Source organism: Dermacentor albipictus, chromosome 1 (genome assembly GCF_038994185.2).
Source record: "Dermacentor albipictus isolate Rhodes 1998 colony chromosome 1, USDA_Dalb.pri_finalv2, whole genome shotgun sequence".
NCBI lineage: Eukaryota > Metazoa > Arthropoda > Arachnida > Ixodida > Ixodidae > Dermacentor > Dermacentor albipictus.
In genome coordinates this window covers 154607720-154627483 of record NC_091821.1, presented here as the reverse complement: position 1 = coordinate 154627483, position 19764 = coordinate 154607720, and the positions used below count along the sequence as shown (strand labels likewise).

Here is a 19764-nt window from a genome sequence, read left to right as displayed (position 1 = left end):
TCTCTGTCGGCGGGCTCACCGGCCGTCCGGCTGGTGACGTTAGTCCAGAGTGCGCGCCCATTGGTGGGTGCTCATGTGCCTCCGCCTCGAAGAAGTAAACGCCCCCTTTTTTCTAAAGTTGTATCCGACTATAGCTCATTAGCTCTAGCTCACTCCTCAGCGCTGTCGTCTGCCATTCATTCCCAGCATGCTCTGCATATATCACCTTTTATGTCGTAACGCAATGTCGCCAGTAGCTGAGGAGCAGGCAAGGCAAGTGGTACATGGGAATGAACGAAATTCATTTGTAAAAGATCTGCTCAACTCTCAAGCATGATGTTTTAAAGAAATTATGGTAGTGTGTAGGAGCACTCAGTAAATTTCATTCAGATCCGTTGACCTAAATTGCTGGAGATGCCCTTTAACAGTAGACCACTATATACATTCCATACTTTCTGGACTATAAACATAAGTCGCATCCCCCACGTTTTGCAATATATAAAAAAAAGAAAAAGTTTGTATAGTAGACATTTGTTAATTTGATTCTAGCCAAAGGTCCCGGCCAGTTCCCATGCTTTTCTATTGGCCCAAGCTTTTGTTGTCTCAATCCTAAAATTGGCCTTCACTGGATAATTCGAACTTGCACGTGCATCACCCCTAGGTGACTGCAATAGCAACCCCTTTATGGCAGCATCTTTCTCAGTAGAGCTTAGGGGACAGTGAATGTGTGGAACACACACCATCTCCCGTCGACAACGCCTATTTTCGACCTGTCCTAGCAAAATTTTCAAGCGTGAACCTTAGCTTACAATGTCTGATTATGGTATTTACCGAATTCTAACACTAACCTTTCTTTAAAGGAAATTGGGCCGAAAATTGCCTGTACACGATACCAAAACTGCCTCGGGGGCATTCAGGTGCTTTACCACAAATCACAGTGTATTGTGACGAAGCTGGCTCTAAAACTGGCCACCGTTGTGTAACACATATTACACCCTTGCCCATTTTACTTGCTACAAAAATCAGGTGCGCTTAAGAGTTTGTTAAGACTTTGTTTAGGAGCTTTAATGTCATTTTTGCATTATTAATCTGCTTTGGACACATTGAAAGTGCATGTGCATTTGATTTATGGACGTGCTCGAATGAGCGGTGTGTTTTTTTTTTCTGCATCTTGTTTAATTGGACCCACCAAATAATTGGATCAGTTTTCTTGGTCCCGCCAGCATTTAATTAACAGAAGTCGACTGTACGTAAGTAGCATCTATGTATAAGACGCGTCTACCGTATTTTTGCGCAAATAACCATTCCCAAATTTCAAATAAGTTAAATATAAAATCGGGATGAGGGTTATATATGTGAATTTCTCCATGAAGCCACACCTCAAGACAAGGTTCTCTGCCATTCAAAGTTCTGTTATCTCCTAGGGAACCCCACCCTCTCCTCACCTCTGTGGATTGAAGCTCCCTTCTCACCTCTTTGATGGTTGACCATTCTCCTCCTCTTTATGGGTCGCCATTTTGCGCTTAGTAATTAGCGAATAGCTCACGTGGTGCCAGCAAACTCGTACGTCACCTGTTCCCACGGCGTTCTTTTCGTCCATGCGAAGCACTTCACGATACGGCGGTGAGCTGAACCCCATCGAGATTTTTGGCTTGGTCGTGTTTGCTCCATCACCGTTGCCCATATGAGGGCTGCTCCATTCGCGCTGTCATCTGCTGTCGTGTGAATGCTAGCTGCAAAGTAATCTGATTCACGTCACATATCGCATGACTGATTTGGCCGTGACAACCCAGCCTTGTCAGCATCGCTGAAGAATGGGGGAACAGAGCCGCTGGCTGAAGATACGACGTGGAAAAGTCATGCATCCACGAATAGAAACTTTTTTTGCAAAGATTTGAGCATTGTTGTATGCAGGTATTTGTACAGATCATGTGCGCGATTATTTATTTTTCTTTCCAGGCTGTTGTGATTTGGGGTGCGAGTTATACGCAGAAAAATACAGTATTTTAAGGCAGTCAGCATGATGAAGTGTGATTATGCACCCTTGTACATTCACTGTAAAAATGCTGTGCTTATCATTTTGTGCCACTGAATTTCCGTAAAAATTCTTGTGAGCCACCAAAAGCTGAAAAAAAAAAAGAAAGAAACTGATCAAGACTCCTTTTAGGCACAAAAGATGAACCTTTATTGCACTTCACTTGAAGCCATTGAAGGCCTCATCCGTCAACGCAGTCAAAAAGTTCAGCTACTTTAGTGGGCAGCATCGCTGGGTCAGCATCATCAGCCGCTGAATAACTTTTGCAAGATGTTGTAGACACATCGCTAGCATTGCCTCTGCGGTGTAGGATGCCTGGGAAAAAATAATGCTCATATTGGTTGTGCCAGTGTGCATTGTTTTATGAATATGTAAACTGCACCTTGGAAAATTTTGTGGAAAAAACATGACTTTTTTGTCTGGAAAATACAATACATAACATATAAGTACTTGTTGCTACTTGTAAAAGTGAGATACAAGATCTAAAAGCATTTCTGCCTATTTGGGCTAGGTTCCTCCAAACTCGCCCCTTGAAGGGACACTGCTAGTACAGTTGATGCTGAGACCTGAACATCACCACGAGCTTCGAGGATTCCTGGTAAGTTGCATAAGCTTTCGGTGTTCTTAAAGAAGCAGTAGGTAAGAAAGTCTGATTAGACATTAGATTGAAGTGAACCAAGTCAGCAAAGATGTCAGAACACAAAATGTTTTTGTGTTGTGCATCTTTAGTGTTCATGTTCATTTTGAGAGATGCTTTTTAATCAGTCATGTATCAGCTTGCTCTAGTCACAATTGCCCAGCAGCAGGTGCATATACACTGCAGTGAACGATTGATTATTCAGACCCTGGTAATTCGGACATTGTTGATTGTTTGGACAGCCTTACGGCACTGCCACTAGCCCCATAGACTTAATGTATTAGGACGACCGAAATTTCGGACACAGTACAGCGCATCGTATGATAATTTGAACTCTGGCTGCACGACCATGCGTCAATATAGCCACCGAGTGGAGCAAGATGGCAATATTTTTATTTTGAGGTTTCTCCAGCCATGTCGCCGGTGCTCCACAAAACCAAAACTAGTGAGGCCTAGTCGGTCTTGTAGTCGCCAATGAGAATTCAGTGCATGCATTGATTATACTTTCATCTATCTGTAGTGACAGCATGACAATGGTCGAGGTATGGGCTACGATATTGTAACAATGCTTTCCGCTCGATTTTACGCCACTCTTACCATCCACTTAATAAAGCTTATTCTTGGGCGTGTTGGTGGGGTTTACTAAACAAGTGGTTTTCGGTTGCTAGATGGGACATACGAAATGAAAGACACACACGCACATTGGTACCTTGTGTGTGTCTTTCCTTTTGTACGTCTTGTCTAGCGCCCAAAAACCATGTTTAGTTACCATCCACTGTTGTGGCTGGCTGATCTCGTCGATAACGCGTGCAGAGCATAGCACTGTCCACTTATTAAATGTGAAAATCGTGAAAAGGAACAGCATTAAAGGCATTGCTAGAAAATCGCAGCCATGGAATGTCTAGGCCAAGGACAAGAATATGTGCTTGCAGCAACACGCGTTGACAAACTTGGGTGGTATTGTTGGACAATCACTTTTGAAAGAGACTTTCATTTTCGCAATATTTTGTGTGCTTGGCACTGTGCCAAGGATGATAGCGGTGGTCGTATACGCTGATGCGTCTTGCTCTAGTCACGCTATAGATAGCGTGCTGGCACTGTGCCAGAAATGCTGTCGCTGCTAGACGCCAATGTGTCTTGTGTTATAAACTGAAGGTACCTCCTAAAGTGATGATCCAAGAATATGGCACACCTTTTCTGGCTATACCTAAAATAGTCACCGATTTTTGGGTGAATCTGGTATTTCGGATTAGATAATTTGGACGTTTTGGCAGTCCCCAATGTCCAAATTATCAATCGGCGACTATAGTGTTAGAAAGCCGCCATTTTCATTATTTTTTGGAACTAGAGGGTCAAGGAAAACGCCATGAGGATGACTTGAATACCTCAAGCTGTCAATGCAGCACTAAGTCAGAACATTGTGTTGCGCAGTTGTTAATACAGTCTCATGAAAGCACCACTCTAGTGAGCAGTGAGAAAACATATCATGCTGTATAGAATATATATTTGGAATCGCAAGCACCCTTACACAGCATAAAAAAGAAGTATGGAAATTTTAGTTGAGGGCAATGTCTGCAACTATGAATTAGCGTGAAACTAAATAAATAAAATAAATAAATAAAATAAAAAATCAAATTGACTAATAAATGGAACAAGGGGGTAAACTTTGGTTTGCCACCCATAGGCACAACACTAACAGACATTGTGTAAACAGAATGCTTTATTTAAAATTTCAGTTTAGAAATTGAAACTACCGTCTGCCTCATCAACTGTCATACCAGATATGAAGCAGGAACAGTTTAACAACCATGTTAATTGATGACGCTAAATAGTTGAAAAAAATTCTGGTATATTTGGTAGTTGCAGGCAAGTTAAAGCAAATTAAGGATCCAAAGTTGCAAAAGTATTTTCGCCATCAACACGTCACTAGGCAAGAGCAAACCATTGAAGACATTAACGTAAAGGTTGGTGGCAAAGATCATGATTCTAGTGAGGACGACAAATATATTACTCTCCCAGTCTGCATTACTGTTTCAGGCGAGACGGCAAGACATGTAGGTGGAAGTCGGCAGTGCTATTCTCGATGCAAGAGCTGTGCAGAATTCTTGCATACCTTATTCAAAAGGAGCTGTGATGTTTAAAGTTCAATAACATCTTTTTCACTGCAGTAAAATTAAAATACTCAACACTTTTCAATGGAACTCTTGTACCATTTATCCCAAGCTTATTTCATAATAACACACTTATTTCTTGAAGATGTAATAAAGGTGCATGATGGGACCTGTTGTGGTTGTTTTCTTGTGCTCGTCCCACCAAGCTGCTTCAATATACCTTCAAAATGAACCAACTCGCCCAAGTCAAGTTGTTGTTACTTTTTTTTTCTGTTTTTAAGTGGAGTCTGCTGTTGTTGCAATGTTGTAACAACTTCACTAGTTCTAACATGTTCCAATTTTTTTTTTTAGTCCATGTTTGAAGAGGTGGGAGGATTTGGTGCATGGCACAGACGGTGGTGTGTGCTAGCTGAGAACAGACTGTCCTACTGGCGCTACCCTGAAGATGAAGGCAGCAAGGCAAGTGTGACATTAACTGTTCCTCCTCCTGAAATTTTATAGTATTACAAAAAGGTTTCAACAGCTTGCTCTAAGGTGCATATTATATTAACTTGAAGTTAAGCCACCACACACTCCCCCGCCCCTAAAAGAAATGCAGCTTTAAAATGCAGAGGGTGCTTAAAATTCAATTGAGTGAGGCATGCTTACATAAGCAGTCAGTATCCTGCTAATGGCAAAAAGTCAAGCATTCCATAATTAAAGAAAGGCAAGTTATCTATTTCATTCATCCAAAGAATGTCCTAGCCATTTAGAGCAACTTTGTATATATTTTTAGGCGTGTGGATATAAACAAAGCTTGTAATGTACATTTTTATGGGCATTTTGGCAATGTGCACCAGACTGCACAGCTGATAGTTGTACAGTTTGGTCATAACTTATTTTAAAGATTAGTTTGTGTACGTTCAGTTCATGCCCTAGAACTGCTGGCCACATTGTGCTTCCTGCTTGTGATGTCGGCGTTGGAGCTGCACCAATTTTGTCAACATCTGGCATCTTCAAAACTATGTGTGCGTGACCCTTATCTCTAAGAGTTACTGTGTTCAACTTTGCTCCTTGCATTAGGATTTCTAAAGCAAAATTACCTTATAAAGAATGCTTTATTTGCTTTTTTTGCCAAGAAAAGCTATGCAACACAAGAAGGTTTGAAATTCCTTGTAATTGAACACACTGTCCGAATCTATTTTTTATTCATTCTTTTGGACAATACCTAGAATTGCCCACGGGTCAGAGCAAAAGAATGTTACTGGCCTTCTGACAATGCTCCTGCACCTGCTTGGCAGTAGGGTAGCTTCAGTTTTGTACAGAAAAAAACGATCATTCACTGAGTATAATTCCAGACATAGTAAACTTACATCTGCATAAATAAACAAGATTCATTTGTAAGAGTGTGCAAAAAAATTTTTTTACATATTATTACTGGTGTTTTCACTCATATAAGCTGTTTACTGTAAACAGCAAAAAAAGGGGGGGGGGGTACAATAAGGCAACAGCTGTGTATTGTTGTGCGAGTTTCATGATCCAGCAAAACCAGTGCAGCACTATGTGATAACGAAGCATGGGCACCGCAGAGTCGGGCAAAAACAACCTTTTAACTGCCCCTGTCATTGTCAAGGGTAATATTAAAAGTTATTTTTTTCTAAGAATTGAATAGAATTAGACAAGTAGCATTTTCATCGTCTTGTAATGTAATGCAATATTTTTATTGTGAGTGGTTGAGTACTAGTGACATTTACAATGAGGAGTGTCTACTTCATCGGGCTAGTACTTGAATACCCTCAGGGAGTCTCAAATCGTGTCCTGCATTTACAGCAAAACCTCTTCATAGCGAAGTTGAAAGGGGGTCATAATTACTTCGTTATAACCATAAATTTGTTATAAGCACTATCCATTTCTATCCACAATTAGCAAGCAAGAGAGGATGTACTCAACACCAAATCTCACAGCAGCCCGCCATGCGAAAAAGAAAACGGCTGCCTCACAGGAAAAAACAAGCGAAAAAAAGACAGCAAAGAATTGCTGCTTTATTCACGTCAAACGATTCATCACTGATCGATCAACAGCGCACCAGCTGGCAGCTCACTTCGCAGAAAAAAAAGTCCCTGATAGATTTTTGCCGCGTCTTCTCCAGGCGAATGATGGCTTTTTTCAGCTGCAGCCGCTATTTCAAGTTCGTCCTCGGCATCATTGTGAGCGTCAAAGGAGCAGCACAGCAGGTCTGCCGCATCCAGCGCTTGTGCGGGCATCGGTACATCGGGTTCACCAATATTAGGCTCTGAGCTGTCGTGGACACATTCGTCACTGTCGTCATTAGGCACCTGCGTCACCACGCGCACAATTTCCGCCTCCGTTAGCTCTTCTGTCGTCACCGCGTCAGCATCGGCACTGATGTACGTGCAGAAGGTGTTGCAGTCGGGCACAATGCCGGCGTCAAGGAGAGCGTCCCACGACGCTAGGGCTTGGTCGCCCGCGGCGCGCTCATTGGCGGCAGCACCGAGGTTTTCGCTGTAACTGCCGCTGCTGATGCCAAATGAGGCATGCCAGAAGCAATTGGCGATCGTGCTTGCCGGTACAGCCATCCAAGCAGCCTGTAGCATCTCGAGCGCCATGTACAAGACGATTGTGGACTCGCGCTTCATGCTCATATTGAGCAGAATCCGGATGATTACACGCTTGCGGTAGCCCGAGTTAAAGTTCATGGTAACTCCTTGGTCGAGGAGTGGCACAACTGCAGTGTAGTTTCGTGGCAAGAAGCATAGCTCGATGTTTTTAAGCACAGCGGCCGTGTGGTGGGCCGTGCAGTTGTCCAGTACTAGGCATATCTTCCGGTTCAGCTTGCCCAGCCGCTCGTCCCACTCCCGCAGCCACTGTGCAAAAATTTATCTCGTCATCCTAGTCTTACGGTTGGATACATAACTAACTTGGAGCTTTCGTTTGCCTTTGAAACATCATGGTGACGCGCATTTGCCGACTACGAGGGCCGGCACCTTTTACGACCCATCAATGTTGGCCCAAAGCAACACGGTTATGCGGACCTTGCTGTGCTTACCGCCCTGGCAGCGTTCACCTTTAAGGGCCAAGGTTTTTTGCAGTAGCATCTGGTAGAACAGGGCTGTCTCATCCACGTTGAACAAATCTTTGGCACTGTATTTTTCTAGCAGCCGTCCAACGTCTGTCTCCACCCACGCCACTGCAGCTTCACGGTCAACAGACTGCGCTTCTCCGCTGACAGCCCTGCCAATGATGTCGTGGCACTCCCCGAAACACTGCAGCCAGCCGACACTCGCCACAAAATCGTTATGCCCTATGGTGCATGCGAAGTCCCTCGCTTTGCGCTGCAACAGTGCCCCACACACAGGAGTGCCGCTTGCTCTTGCGTCCAAAAACCACTTGAAGACCGCCTTCTCTACAGCTTCGAAAGCAGGGGTTCGCAGCTTCTTTCTGTCGCCTTTTACACCACGTCAGCAGCGTGCTCAACGCTATGCCGAAATCTTCGGCCACTTTTTCTTCTTCATGCCGGACTTGACGGCTTTCAGCATAGCCACCTTCTGCTCGATTGAATTCGTTTTGCGCTTCCATTTGCCGTCCTCCATCTTCCTTCTGGTGGCGGGAACTCGCACGAAGGAACCAATGGAAACACTTATATCGTGGATGCACACGGAGGCAACGACAAGCAACAACAAAACCAGTCGGCGGCGCCCCACGCACGCAGCAGAAGAGCGGGCGGGTCCACCAGTTCCACAGGAAAGGGGAGGCCGGGAGACGCGAACGTCACGCACTATAAGACTTTGACCTCACAGGTACCAAAATGGTCAGTAAATGCTCATTGTGGAAAAAAAAATTGCCGATGATTATGTTACTTGCTAATGCGAAATTTGAGCACAGCTCTTCAGCTGTTTCGGCTTTTCTATATACTGAGGCAAATAATTCGAGCAAGACATGTGTGTATAGTTACAACTTTTTATTCTTCACTTCTTCGAGAAACACTCCATTCCCAGTTCTTGATTGTCATGAAGATAGCTTTGTGGTCGGAGAAATAGATGGATATATGCTAGACTTGCTGCACCAATGCCTGGTTCAGCATAGCACACTTCTGGATTCTGGTGGCAACGGCGCTGGGCCTCTGCTCGGGCAGCTCATTTAGCAGCAGCAGCAGACAAAGGACTTCCACTGGTTGCCTCGCTCAGGGCTCAGAAAGAACTCGCTGAGAATAAACTACTTATATAGGCAGACGGATTATATTATAATATAAACCATCTGTAAGCCTTGGGCAACCCGTCTGGTGTGGAACATTTCACACCAGCCGCCGCAAATGGAGCACAGCTTGGCACAGCTGCCTTGCTTTTCGGAAGGTTGCGGGAGGCAGTGCGTAGGCGCATAGGAACGTTGCGCGGCGAAGAGATGGCAGCGACTGACTGACGCCACTGACGCTGCTAGCGAGTCAGCTGAAGGTGGCTTTGTGTTTCGGCTTGGGAAGCATGCACTGTGATCCGCTGATACCGAGCCGGCGCTTCGGCAACCGTAGAACACCGCGTGCTCCTGCGTGGTCGCCGCCACGGAGGAGACGAGGGGGGGTAGGGGGTAAATGCGGTGGCGAACGGCGGCGGCTATGCGTTTCGGCTTGGGCAGCAGCACATAATCGAGATCAGCCGCCACTGAGCCGGCGCTCTGATTGCCGCCGCATACGAGTGGCATTGGAGGAGGAGGGAATAGAGCAAGGCTTGTGCCGTGCATGACAGATGGCGCCAGGAGCATGTGTAGCTAAGCAGTGTGCTGGCCTTGGCTACAGAGCTGGTTATGGTGAGGCACGACGGTGCCGCAAAATGAAGGAACGGGTGCCAAAGAGCTGTGCTTTAAAAAAAGGTTCGTTATACCCATAGCGAGGAAATTTTAGCTTCATTAAAACAAGGTTTTCAATACATGGGCATCTATTGGAATTTCAAGGGGAATCGCGATCACTTAGTTATATCCATTAGTTTGTTATATCCCGTTTCGTTATAACGAGGTTTTACTGTACCTCATTTTCTCTATTAGTAAAGCTCTGTTCTCAATAATATTGATGCCTCAGACATTCTTTGGCATTAATCTACCACTTCAGCTGGACATAATTTGCCTTTAGTGTCCCTATTTAAGCAAAGTACAGAAAATGATATGCTTCTGTTTTGTCTGCAGGAGTTAATGTTGTAAGCGGTAATGGAACTGCGGACCTACCCTCATTGGTAACTTGGTAAAGACATTGGATGTAAAATTTTAATAATCACAAGGCATGATTTTGCATACCGTTTCACTCAAGCAGTTTAGTATGTGCCATGGTGCATATTAATTTGAAGAAACTTGTAGCCAGCTCCCCATTCATCTTTAACCATTTAAAAAGTTGGTATACACCATTAGTATGGGATTATAAAAGGGTGTTTGGATGTGACATAACTTATTTCATGTAGTCATGGGCAAGATTTGAACCATAAGGACATTTGTGTATTTCTGCAGTCCTTGTGCAGAACCTCAGTTTGTGTTAAAGACATCCACAGGCATTATTTTTCAGATTTCCTATTTATGGTTCTGCATATTAGGCTTTTCAATGTAGAGATCCTTAGGTCTTCTGTTTTAATATATTCTGTGGGTTTTAATGGATGAACTAATATTTGTCTACTCTCAGTCATATTATGTAACTGTCGGGCCAGAAGGTGAAAGTCGTGTACATAAAATCCCTGCCTGTGTAACTTTATCATCATACTGAGCATAAGGCTCAGTTAACTGTATTCAGCATGTTGCACAAGCTATCTCTTCTTTTTGTCTAGTACCTTGTGCACACAAAGCGCGTTATGAACAAGGCAACAGAGTGAATAATTAGTTCTAGGTTTATGGTAATGTTCATGCTAATGCCAATTTAGCATGGGTTTTCTCCATATTTCTGATTTCCAGGTTTCAATGCATGCCAATACTAAGCAGGCATTAGGTTGCAGATGACAGTAGTACATGCCTTTTGGATACTTGCCTTTTGCTTTCTTTTCATAAGTGTGCTTCATCATTAGGCACTAATTAAATGGGCAGTCAGTGCATGCATACCATTAGTTGTGCAATGGATGTATGGGTGTTGCTATACACTCTCACAAGCTGCTTGCAGCACTACACTATGCTGTGTGCACATGCGATGTCCTTGTATGACATGTCCTTGCTATACCAATAACAGTCCCTTTGCAGTCATTACCTGTATGTGTACTCTACGTATATATTTACTTTGATGTTTCTTTCTCAACTGAAACTGTACTTAGCTTTTAAGACACTGTAATTCAATACTCCTTTTTTTTTTTGCTAGGCAAGTATGTATGCACAAACAAAACAATTTTGTTTGTCTAAGGTGGAGAATGGAATAGCATTGCCTATGATTGTTATTTAACACCGAAATAGACTCTAGTAAGTTTTGATGACAGTGTTTTATGAACGTGTTCATTGCTTAGCAGTTGAAACGCAATAATCAGACCACATGGTGGCCAGCGCTTACTGTGCCACTAGTGAGCGCTAAGTGATTGTTGGGGGACCAAATGTAGTCATAATGCATCGAAAAGGCTCTCACTTTTATTGCATATCATAATGCATCAGCTCGGTGTTCCCAGCACCCACCGGTGGTGCGAAAAGTGCCGGCAGCCATGCGCCCTGAGTATTGCGTTTCAATCATTGGGCACTGTTAATGATGCATAAGACTGTCCTGTGGCAGTGCAATGACTTTCATACAAATGGCACAGAATGAACTTTCTGATGCTATACAGTGGAACCTTGGTGATATGAATTCTGCTGATACGAATTTTGTTGTGATACGAATTTTCAAAATTCCCTGGACAAAGGGCATTGTATATAATGTAAAAAAATTCAGATGATCTGTACACATTTACCACTTTGGTGCGGGTGATACGAACATGCGAGCAGCGAGCAGCCGATGGCGGTGTGGGCAGGAGGCCAGATGGGTTGGGATTTTCATTGCGGCCATGGATGCTCATGAGCTCAAAAGCAATTAGTCCTCCCCACCAATGGTATTCCTCCTCTTGGCGTGTTTACAATAGCGGCGGGCGAGGTGCTGCTCTGAATGAACAGAACATTTCACCCCCTCTACGCCTGTCCATTCTCCCTGACCCCTCCCATCTTTTATTTCCTTCTACCTACCCTCTTGCTGTCCCTTTCGTTTCCACTGGCTGCAGCTCGAGTGCTTCTAGCTTCCTTTATATATATATATATATATATATATAAACTGCAGCCGTGGCGGCAATCAAGCGTTCCCCTTGTTTCTGACGTTGAATACTCCGACCATTTCGCCTGCACACAAGGGATATGCCGCTGTGGATTGGCCCATTCACTCTGCGGATCGGCCAAGCAGAGAGAATTGTGGCGGATGCGGCAGCGGGCCGCTCATGTGCGCACTCCTGTTTCATGTGTGCGCGTCTGTTCACAAGCATCAATCCTCAAGAGCCATGTCAGCCCCCAAAAGTATGATGTCGCAGAAGCAGAAGGCACTCTCTTTTAAAGAAAAACTAGAAATTTTGAAGAAAGTGAATGAGGAACTGAAGAAAAATTGCACAGACCTCGCCAAAAAGTTAGGCCTAGTGCCATCTACTCTACCAAACCTTGTTAGTCCGTGCGACTAAATTATGCTCAATGTGCAGCGCTTTGGCATCAATAAAAAATGAACTGAATTAAGACGGCAAGCTGGGCGAGTTGGTGATTGAACATGTTCTTGTGGGTGGGCAGCGCGACCCGGACGAAGGACATATAATAGTATATAATATATATACTATTATATGGTATATAGTATATAATTATATACTATTATATACTAATATATATACTATTATATTATATACTATTATATATTATATATTATATTATATATATAATATATGTATATAATAGTCCGTCGCTTGAAATAATACACCAGTTGTTAGTCTGCGCTCGTGTTGTGTCCTTTCTTTTGTCCTTCGTCCGGGTCGCGCTGCCCACCCACAAGAACATGATCAATAAAAGGGAGTCTAAAAGTTCCCATCACCTCAAGTTAGAAAAAGCTTGTCTGATGTGGTTTAAAGAAGTGACAGCAGCTGGCGTCAGTGTTGATGGTGAAGTCCTACGTGAAAAAGCCACGGACGTAGCACTTTTGCTCAGCATAGAAGATTTTCAGGCCTCCGGAGGATGGATGTACAGGTTTAAAGCCAGGCATGGCCTTGCCTACAAGACCATCGACGGCGAAGCTAAGAAGGCCGATGCCTCCGCTGTTGAGGATTGGATAGAAGCAACAGTTCCAGCATTAATTGAGGGCTACGAAGCTCAAGACATTTTCAACATGTGCGAGGCTGGGCTTTTTCACAACATGCAGCCCGAGAAGAGTCTGTGTTTTAAAGGTGAAGCCTGCCAGGGTGGGCAGTAGAGCAAATAGCGCATGACTGTGCTGTTCTCCTGCAGTGCCGATTGGAAAAGATGCAGCTGACAGTCATAGGCAAATCGCAGAAGCCGCGATGCTCCAAAGTAGCCGGGTGGTTACCTCGCACCTATAAAGCTAACAAAAAGGCATGGATGACGTCGTCATTGTTTTTGGAGTTTGCTGCCTACCTGATAGGAAGTAGTCTAGTCAAAACAGGAAGATTGTATTGATCTTAGATCAATGCCCAGCACACCCAAAAGAGACGATGCTGTAGAGTGTGAAAGTTGTATTTTTGCCAGCAAATGCCACCAGTCACTTACAACCGCTTGATGCAGGCATTATCAAGAATGTCAAGCATCATTATAAAAAGCTTGTTGGTGTGACGTCCCCTGGTGAAAATTGACCGCAAGGATGCAAACCTGCAAATCAATCTTCTGGATGCCCAACACTTTATTGCAATGGCTTGGCATCGTGTGTTGCCTACGACAATTGCCAACTGCTTCAGGAAGTCTGGCATTTTCAAATCCAGTGTGGCCATCTCTTCACAAAAGCCAGATTCGCTCCAAATTGAAAATTGGGACCTACTTGGCATGAACTGTTCTGCCAACGACTTTGTGACCACGGCTCACGACCTCGCAGCTAGCGGTCTGCGAGGCATTGCAGACATCGCGGATGATGTGGACACATCTTAAGTTGAAGCCACGAGCAGTGATGATGATGATAACTACAACAGCTGCAATCAGCCTCCGACGGCAGCAGAAACAACGCACGCACTTGACATTCTGTGGCGCGTGGTTGCATCAGAGACTGTGCGCAAAAACACGTCTGCTCAGTTCTTTTCTTTCCAAAGTTCTTCGCCGGCTGCCCTGCCAGAAAAGAAGATGCAGGCGGACATCCAGCACTTTCTTCCACGCAAATAAATCCCCTGTACGTGGGCCGCTGGTCTAAAACTTACTTTATCTCATTTTTTGATGACACAAATTTTCTGGTGACAAATATTTTTGCTGCCACTTGAGATTCGTATCACCGAGATTCTACTGTATATCAAGGGTTGTCATGATCAAAAGCGACTGAGAAACTTGAATACAAAACATGATAGATACACAATAGTATTACAGTCAACTTCAATTAATACAGGTGACAAGACTGGCAGAAGTGATAGAATTATTCAGTTGAAATAAAAGAAGAGGCAGAAAAAACTTCCGACACATTGCTGCACCCTGCATTTGGCATTGTGTACCCAATTCTGATGTGCCTTTAGATGTAATGTGCATGCAGTTCTTTGTGGGTTCATAGTATAAAAACAATGTGCACCCAGATTTAATGTTCACTTGGTTTTATAACCAAAAGAAAAGTCAAAGCATCGGAAGTTTACTGTCATACGGTTAATGTTGCGCCTTTTTCTTTTTTCTTTTTTTGCACAAGCAAAGTTGGCAAGTATTTGTACCTATGTGTGTCAATACTTTTGTCTGCCTTTCTTACATTCTTACTTGTCACATCTCTATAGCCACCTCATTGTCAGCTTCTGGTCATGGCAGAATATAGCTTCTCTCAACATCAATCTTTTTCACTCGGAAATGTTCACTATATGACGTCATTGAAACTTGCTTAGTAAGGATATTGGTTTCTTCTTATAGATGGTGTTGTAACTGTAACTAATATTTTTAATGTTTCATAAAAAAAATTCAGTGCATGAATTTTTGTGAAGTGCTAGCTCTGTTCTCATTATCCCCTACAAAAAAAAAAAAATCTGTCACTCGTAGAAAATCACATCCTGGGGATAGATTTTGTAATAACCCATTTTTTCTTCATGATTGGCTCAAATGAAGCCGTATTGCCACTATATTGGCTAGTGGACAGGACAGATTATGTGGAAAGTGCTAGAAAAAAGAATCTTTAGAAAATACTGCCCCAGATATGCAGTGTAATATACCCAGCATTCGACCAAACTAGCAATACAGAGAAGTGCAGCTCACAAATGTGCAACATAATAATCAGGTAAGGAAACCTTAGGTTGTACATCGCTGCAAATAGCATGTGATATGGTGTGTGAAGCAGAGCTGATCCAGTTTTACGTTATCAATGACTGCTTACCTCTGCAACAAGTTAGCAGTCACCATTTTCTCCAATAGTATTTAGAGAGCATTGCCAAAAATTTTTTTTCATTCAATGCATTGAAAAAGATTTTTGTGCGCATGAGCTTATTTACACTATCTCTTTTCTTTGTATGACTTCATTAAAATGGAATAATATGTTTGCATATTAGCTCAGTTGCATATGAATTGAATGATGAACGTAACCTTGCAGGTTTTGTTTCTTTACCTGTGATGTATTGAAAGCCTCCTCTTCAAGTAGCATGTTTACACCTGAAGGATGAGAAATTGTCTTGTGCTATTGTGATAGCATTACATGACAGTTTTCTTTAATTTTCTGCCTCTGCCGTGCCATGATGCAGGAACCAGTGGGTCAATTGGAGTTGAGCCAGTGCACCAGTCCAGAGGCACGTCTGGCATCACGTGACATATGTGCACGACCTCACACAATAGTTTTGCGCATCAATGGCAAGGACCACCTGCTGTCTGCTGACACAAGGGAGGAGAGGCAGAACTGGTGCTCTGGTCTGACAAGTGTTTTGAAGAGCTTGCGTACCTGGGCAGGGATGGGAAACAACTGATATTTGAGCACTTTTGGTACCCCCTGAACATGTTGCCGCCTGCATGCGATCTGGCTAACTGAAGTGCTTTCCTGGGTCTTAGTCAGCTCTGGACAGTGCAAGCTTTCACTGTCGACAAGCTTGAACATTGTGTGTGGTCATCATGCAGGTGCCAGCATGGTAACACCAGCATTGATTTTAGCACTAGTATTCTAGAGTAGGCTTGCTCATTGCATGCTATATCATAATTTGCCACTTCATTACTGGTTTGCAGGTGCCATTTGCATTTACTTTTGTTTTGTCTGGAATTAATCACAAGGTGAACCTGGAAAAAGAAACTGCTAATGTTTGCTGAATATTTGCGAGGTTTGCAGTTTCTATTAAGTTAAATATTACAGGTTTTTTTATAAAGCAAGGCATGACTGTAATTGTTATTACAATTTGTGATGCATTTTCAGGTAGCCTGGAAACCTGAAAACATTTTTATTGTTGTAGATTATCGTGTTAATACTGGCTTCAAGCTTGTGTAGTTGCCATTAGGGTCTGTTGCATCCCTCCCACTCCTGATTTTATGTTCATGCCGTTTTCGTTTTACGTAAGATAAGAATTTAACCTTCTTTTAGCTTTAATTAGCTGACAGTTGTCCTATAAGCGTTCAGTCATGCATGAAGAGTTATGCAGGTCTCTCACTATATTTTACTAACTCAACATGGGCTTTCTTATTAGGAAACAGAAACAATGTTGTTTCACTTTCACTACGTTTTTCCTTTTCAAGCTTGTGCTGTTTTTAATACTTGTGGACAAAAATTCTCGTACTTAATTTGACTCAATCTCAGGCAACTTTGCATGCACATGCACTAAGGTGTGTAAAATGCAAGTATTTAGGTTTTATTGTAATTTGCAGCTAATTTTGGTCATGTGGGTTTTAGCAAACCAATAAATTCTCAATAACTAAAGTCACTATTTAAAAATATCTTTAAATAATAAAGCTATACAAATCGGTTTTGAGCTTATTTGCAATTATTTGTTTATAAGGAGTAATATATAGGCTGTCTTATAACACTTGCATGGGCCAGGTATGAAGCCTAAACCTTGCTCAAGAGAAACCACATGATATTGAGAAACTGGAATCATACTCGAAAACAGGATAGTAAAGCTCTATATTATGCGCAAATTCCATCCGATTAGCTCAATTATTAACGAAAATAGATCTCTGAGACACATATCCCCTGAGTGTTTTAGAGAGCTCAAATATTTAAGCACCACAAGAACCAATGTCACCATTGTTTATTAGTGGGCAAAGTGGAATTTTAGCGTGCATCAGGAGCAGCACATCTTGACATATTTTGGCCTGTGTACATTGTGCTAAATTCAAGATACTAATGCTGCTACTCTCGTTCATTTTTGTGTGGATTACTTCTTTTGTCATTGTGCGATTTGTCTTTCGTCAACAAACTCATTCATAACTGTGTTATGTAAATGGTTGAAGAAAGTGATTTTTTAATGTTTAAAGAAGAAAGGATTTCAATAATAGTGTGATATACTGTTAAAAGGAACACACAAGCACTTGATCATCAGCAAATCTTTGTCAGTTGCTTGATTGGGAGGGCTTCACTTTACAGCAGAGTACTTGTGGTAAGTGGCTCTGGTTGCTCTCTTTGAGCCTGCTAAACGCATTTACGCTGTTTCTGGCAGCACCCACAGCTGAAGCAACCACAGCTCAATGTCTGAACCACGGCAATGTATCCTTTAACAATTGACTGCACTGTAAACCACCAAATGTATGTCATGTGCAAAGTCAGTGTTAGCAAACACTTGCCATGCCTCCTTGAGAGGCCTCTTGGTGCTGTTTTAAGAAATTTGGCATAATATTGTGTGTCATATTACGTGTAGTTTTATGGCACATTCCATGATGCCAGGCTGCGATAACAAAAAGGGTAAACCCTACGACTAGAATACTTCTGCTAGTTTTGAAATGAATCAGCTCAATTTGCATGTAACATAAAAGTATGTTTAGAATAGCTGTCAGTTGGGCGTGTTGGTAAATGTTCATCATGGAGAAGCACTGCTAAAACGGAGACTTCGGAAGTACACAGGAAGCACTTTGTCCTGTGCTCTTCCATCGTCTCCGTTTTAGCAGTGCTTTTCCATCATAAAAGTATGTATGTCTTGCATTTAAGGGTGTATATGTAAGCTTCTTATTTTGCTCACCTGAAAGGTAGTCTTGTTTGCTCTTACCTCACCTCAATTCGCATAAAGATGGTTTGTTGATGGTACAGTTAGTCTGACAAAGTATTTTAGGTGGAATCTGTATGACCACTTGTCTTTATTTGACATCTGGGCAGCATTGTGTTATTTCTATAAATATTCATGGCTGATTAATTGTAAAAAACCTGGCTTACAAAAGTCAGTTTCTCTTGGCTGTTCAGTGAAGTTTGCAAATTGTGATTAGAATTTGATAACATTCAAAAATCAAAACAATTTATACTTCACACACTAAATTCAAAGAGATATGCATGTGTGCCATTTTATACACCATGTTATTTCAGCAGCGTTAGACTGATGTACTATTTGTCTGCTTTTATGCATTTAGTGTGTGTGGCATTTCTGCAGCTTTGGTAGAAATATTGGTGCAGCAAAAGATCAGTGAGCTAATTTGGCCGTTTAGAGACTGCTTGTTTTATGTTAATACTGACAAATTACATTGGAGAAGTAGGAGCACTATAAAATGCTTACTTTCGCCAAGCGGAATTTACGATATGGTTTTATGATGCAGCACTGTTTACATCTTTGGAGGCTTGACTCAATGTAACATGAGGCTGTGGCCAGTGGTTACTGGTACTTCCTGCTCACACATTTTTGTATTGGCAACCTCTAACAGAACATTTAGTGAATGGGGAATGTTGGTGTAATGTTTGTGTTTATCTCTAAGTCACCATTCAATTTTGCACTCTTGTGTACCACATAAGGGTAAATATGTTGTGACTTTTTACTTATTCAGTTGCAGTACTTTCTCTTTTCATATTATTCTGCTTGGAAAATGATGGAATCTTTGCAACAAAAATGCTCACTATAATTTTTTAAGACTTCCTAATTTCCTTGTCGTCAAAGTATTGTATATGTGGCTTGCAGCCACTTTGTCCTCCGATTTCCCCTTTTGAATGGACTTAACCATGGTAAAGTAGCATCAAGTGGCACTTTTTTAATCCCTCTTGTGTCTTTCTAGGTAGTGTAATTATTGTTGGCAGATGACAAAATCAATTTTATTATATTTTTGTACTACTTACGGCACTTTAAACTATAGATTTTAATTGTTTTACTACATTTGGAAAGAACCTGGACAACACAGGGGGATGGACATGATATGCTACTGCATGCTTGATGTTTGTTTCCAAATAATGCTAATTATTGATTTTGCTTCAGTTTCTTTATTGCTATCTTATAGCTTGTTCATACTTTTGGAAATGTGTAAGTAAGCATGATATATTTTTTAAATATATTTTTTTTAAATTTTAACTTGACAGTAATATCATTTATTTCAAACTGTATTTAGAATTGTGTTGATGCTGTCATGGTTATTTTTTATTTGTTGTATTTGTTTGTATATAAACTGAACTATTTTATTACAACATTGTTTTGTTATTTGTGACCTGGAACTGTGGCAGCTCAGTGTCTTATAGCACCTAGTGCCAAGCACAGTTGCACCAAGTCATGGTATCTGCACACCTGCATCACTCGTGGTTGGGGGGGGGGGTTGCAAATACTTGAATATCACCGATTGAATAGTGAATGTTTCAATAATTTGATTTGCAGATCAAATACAGTTAAACCTTAATATAACAAACTTCAATATAACGGAATTCTCAATATAACAAAGTGCGTTGGTATGCGATTTCAATATAACGAAATTCAACTGCCACCACAAAGGAATGCAGAGACAATAAATGG

General features: G+C 42.0%; 1 protein-coding gene across 2 annotated transcripts in view; it reads left to right on the top strand.

Annotated features, from left to right (window-relative positions):
* Positions 1 to 19408, top strand: part of LOC139050930 (anillin-like) — an 84686-nt gene extending 65278 nt beyond the window's left edge. The window contains exons 16-18 of one of the 2 annotated variants that reach the window (XM_070527795.1): positions 2526 to 2612; positions 5114 to 5221; positions 15619 to 19408. In XM_070527795.1, the coding sequence (XP_070383896.1) occupies positions 2526 to 2612; positions 5114 to 5221; positions 15619 to 15837 (414 nt within the window). In that variant the 3' untranslated portion in view covers positions 15838 to 19408. The remainder of the gene's footprint in view (positions 1 to 2525; positions 2613 to 5113; positions 5222 to 15618) is intronic. The other variant, XM_070527802.1, reaches the window with a different exon arrangement.
* The last annotated feature ends 356 nt before the right edge of the window (positions 19409 to 19764 follow it).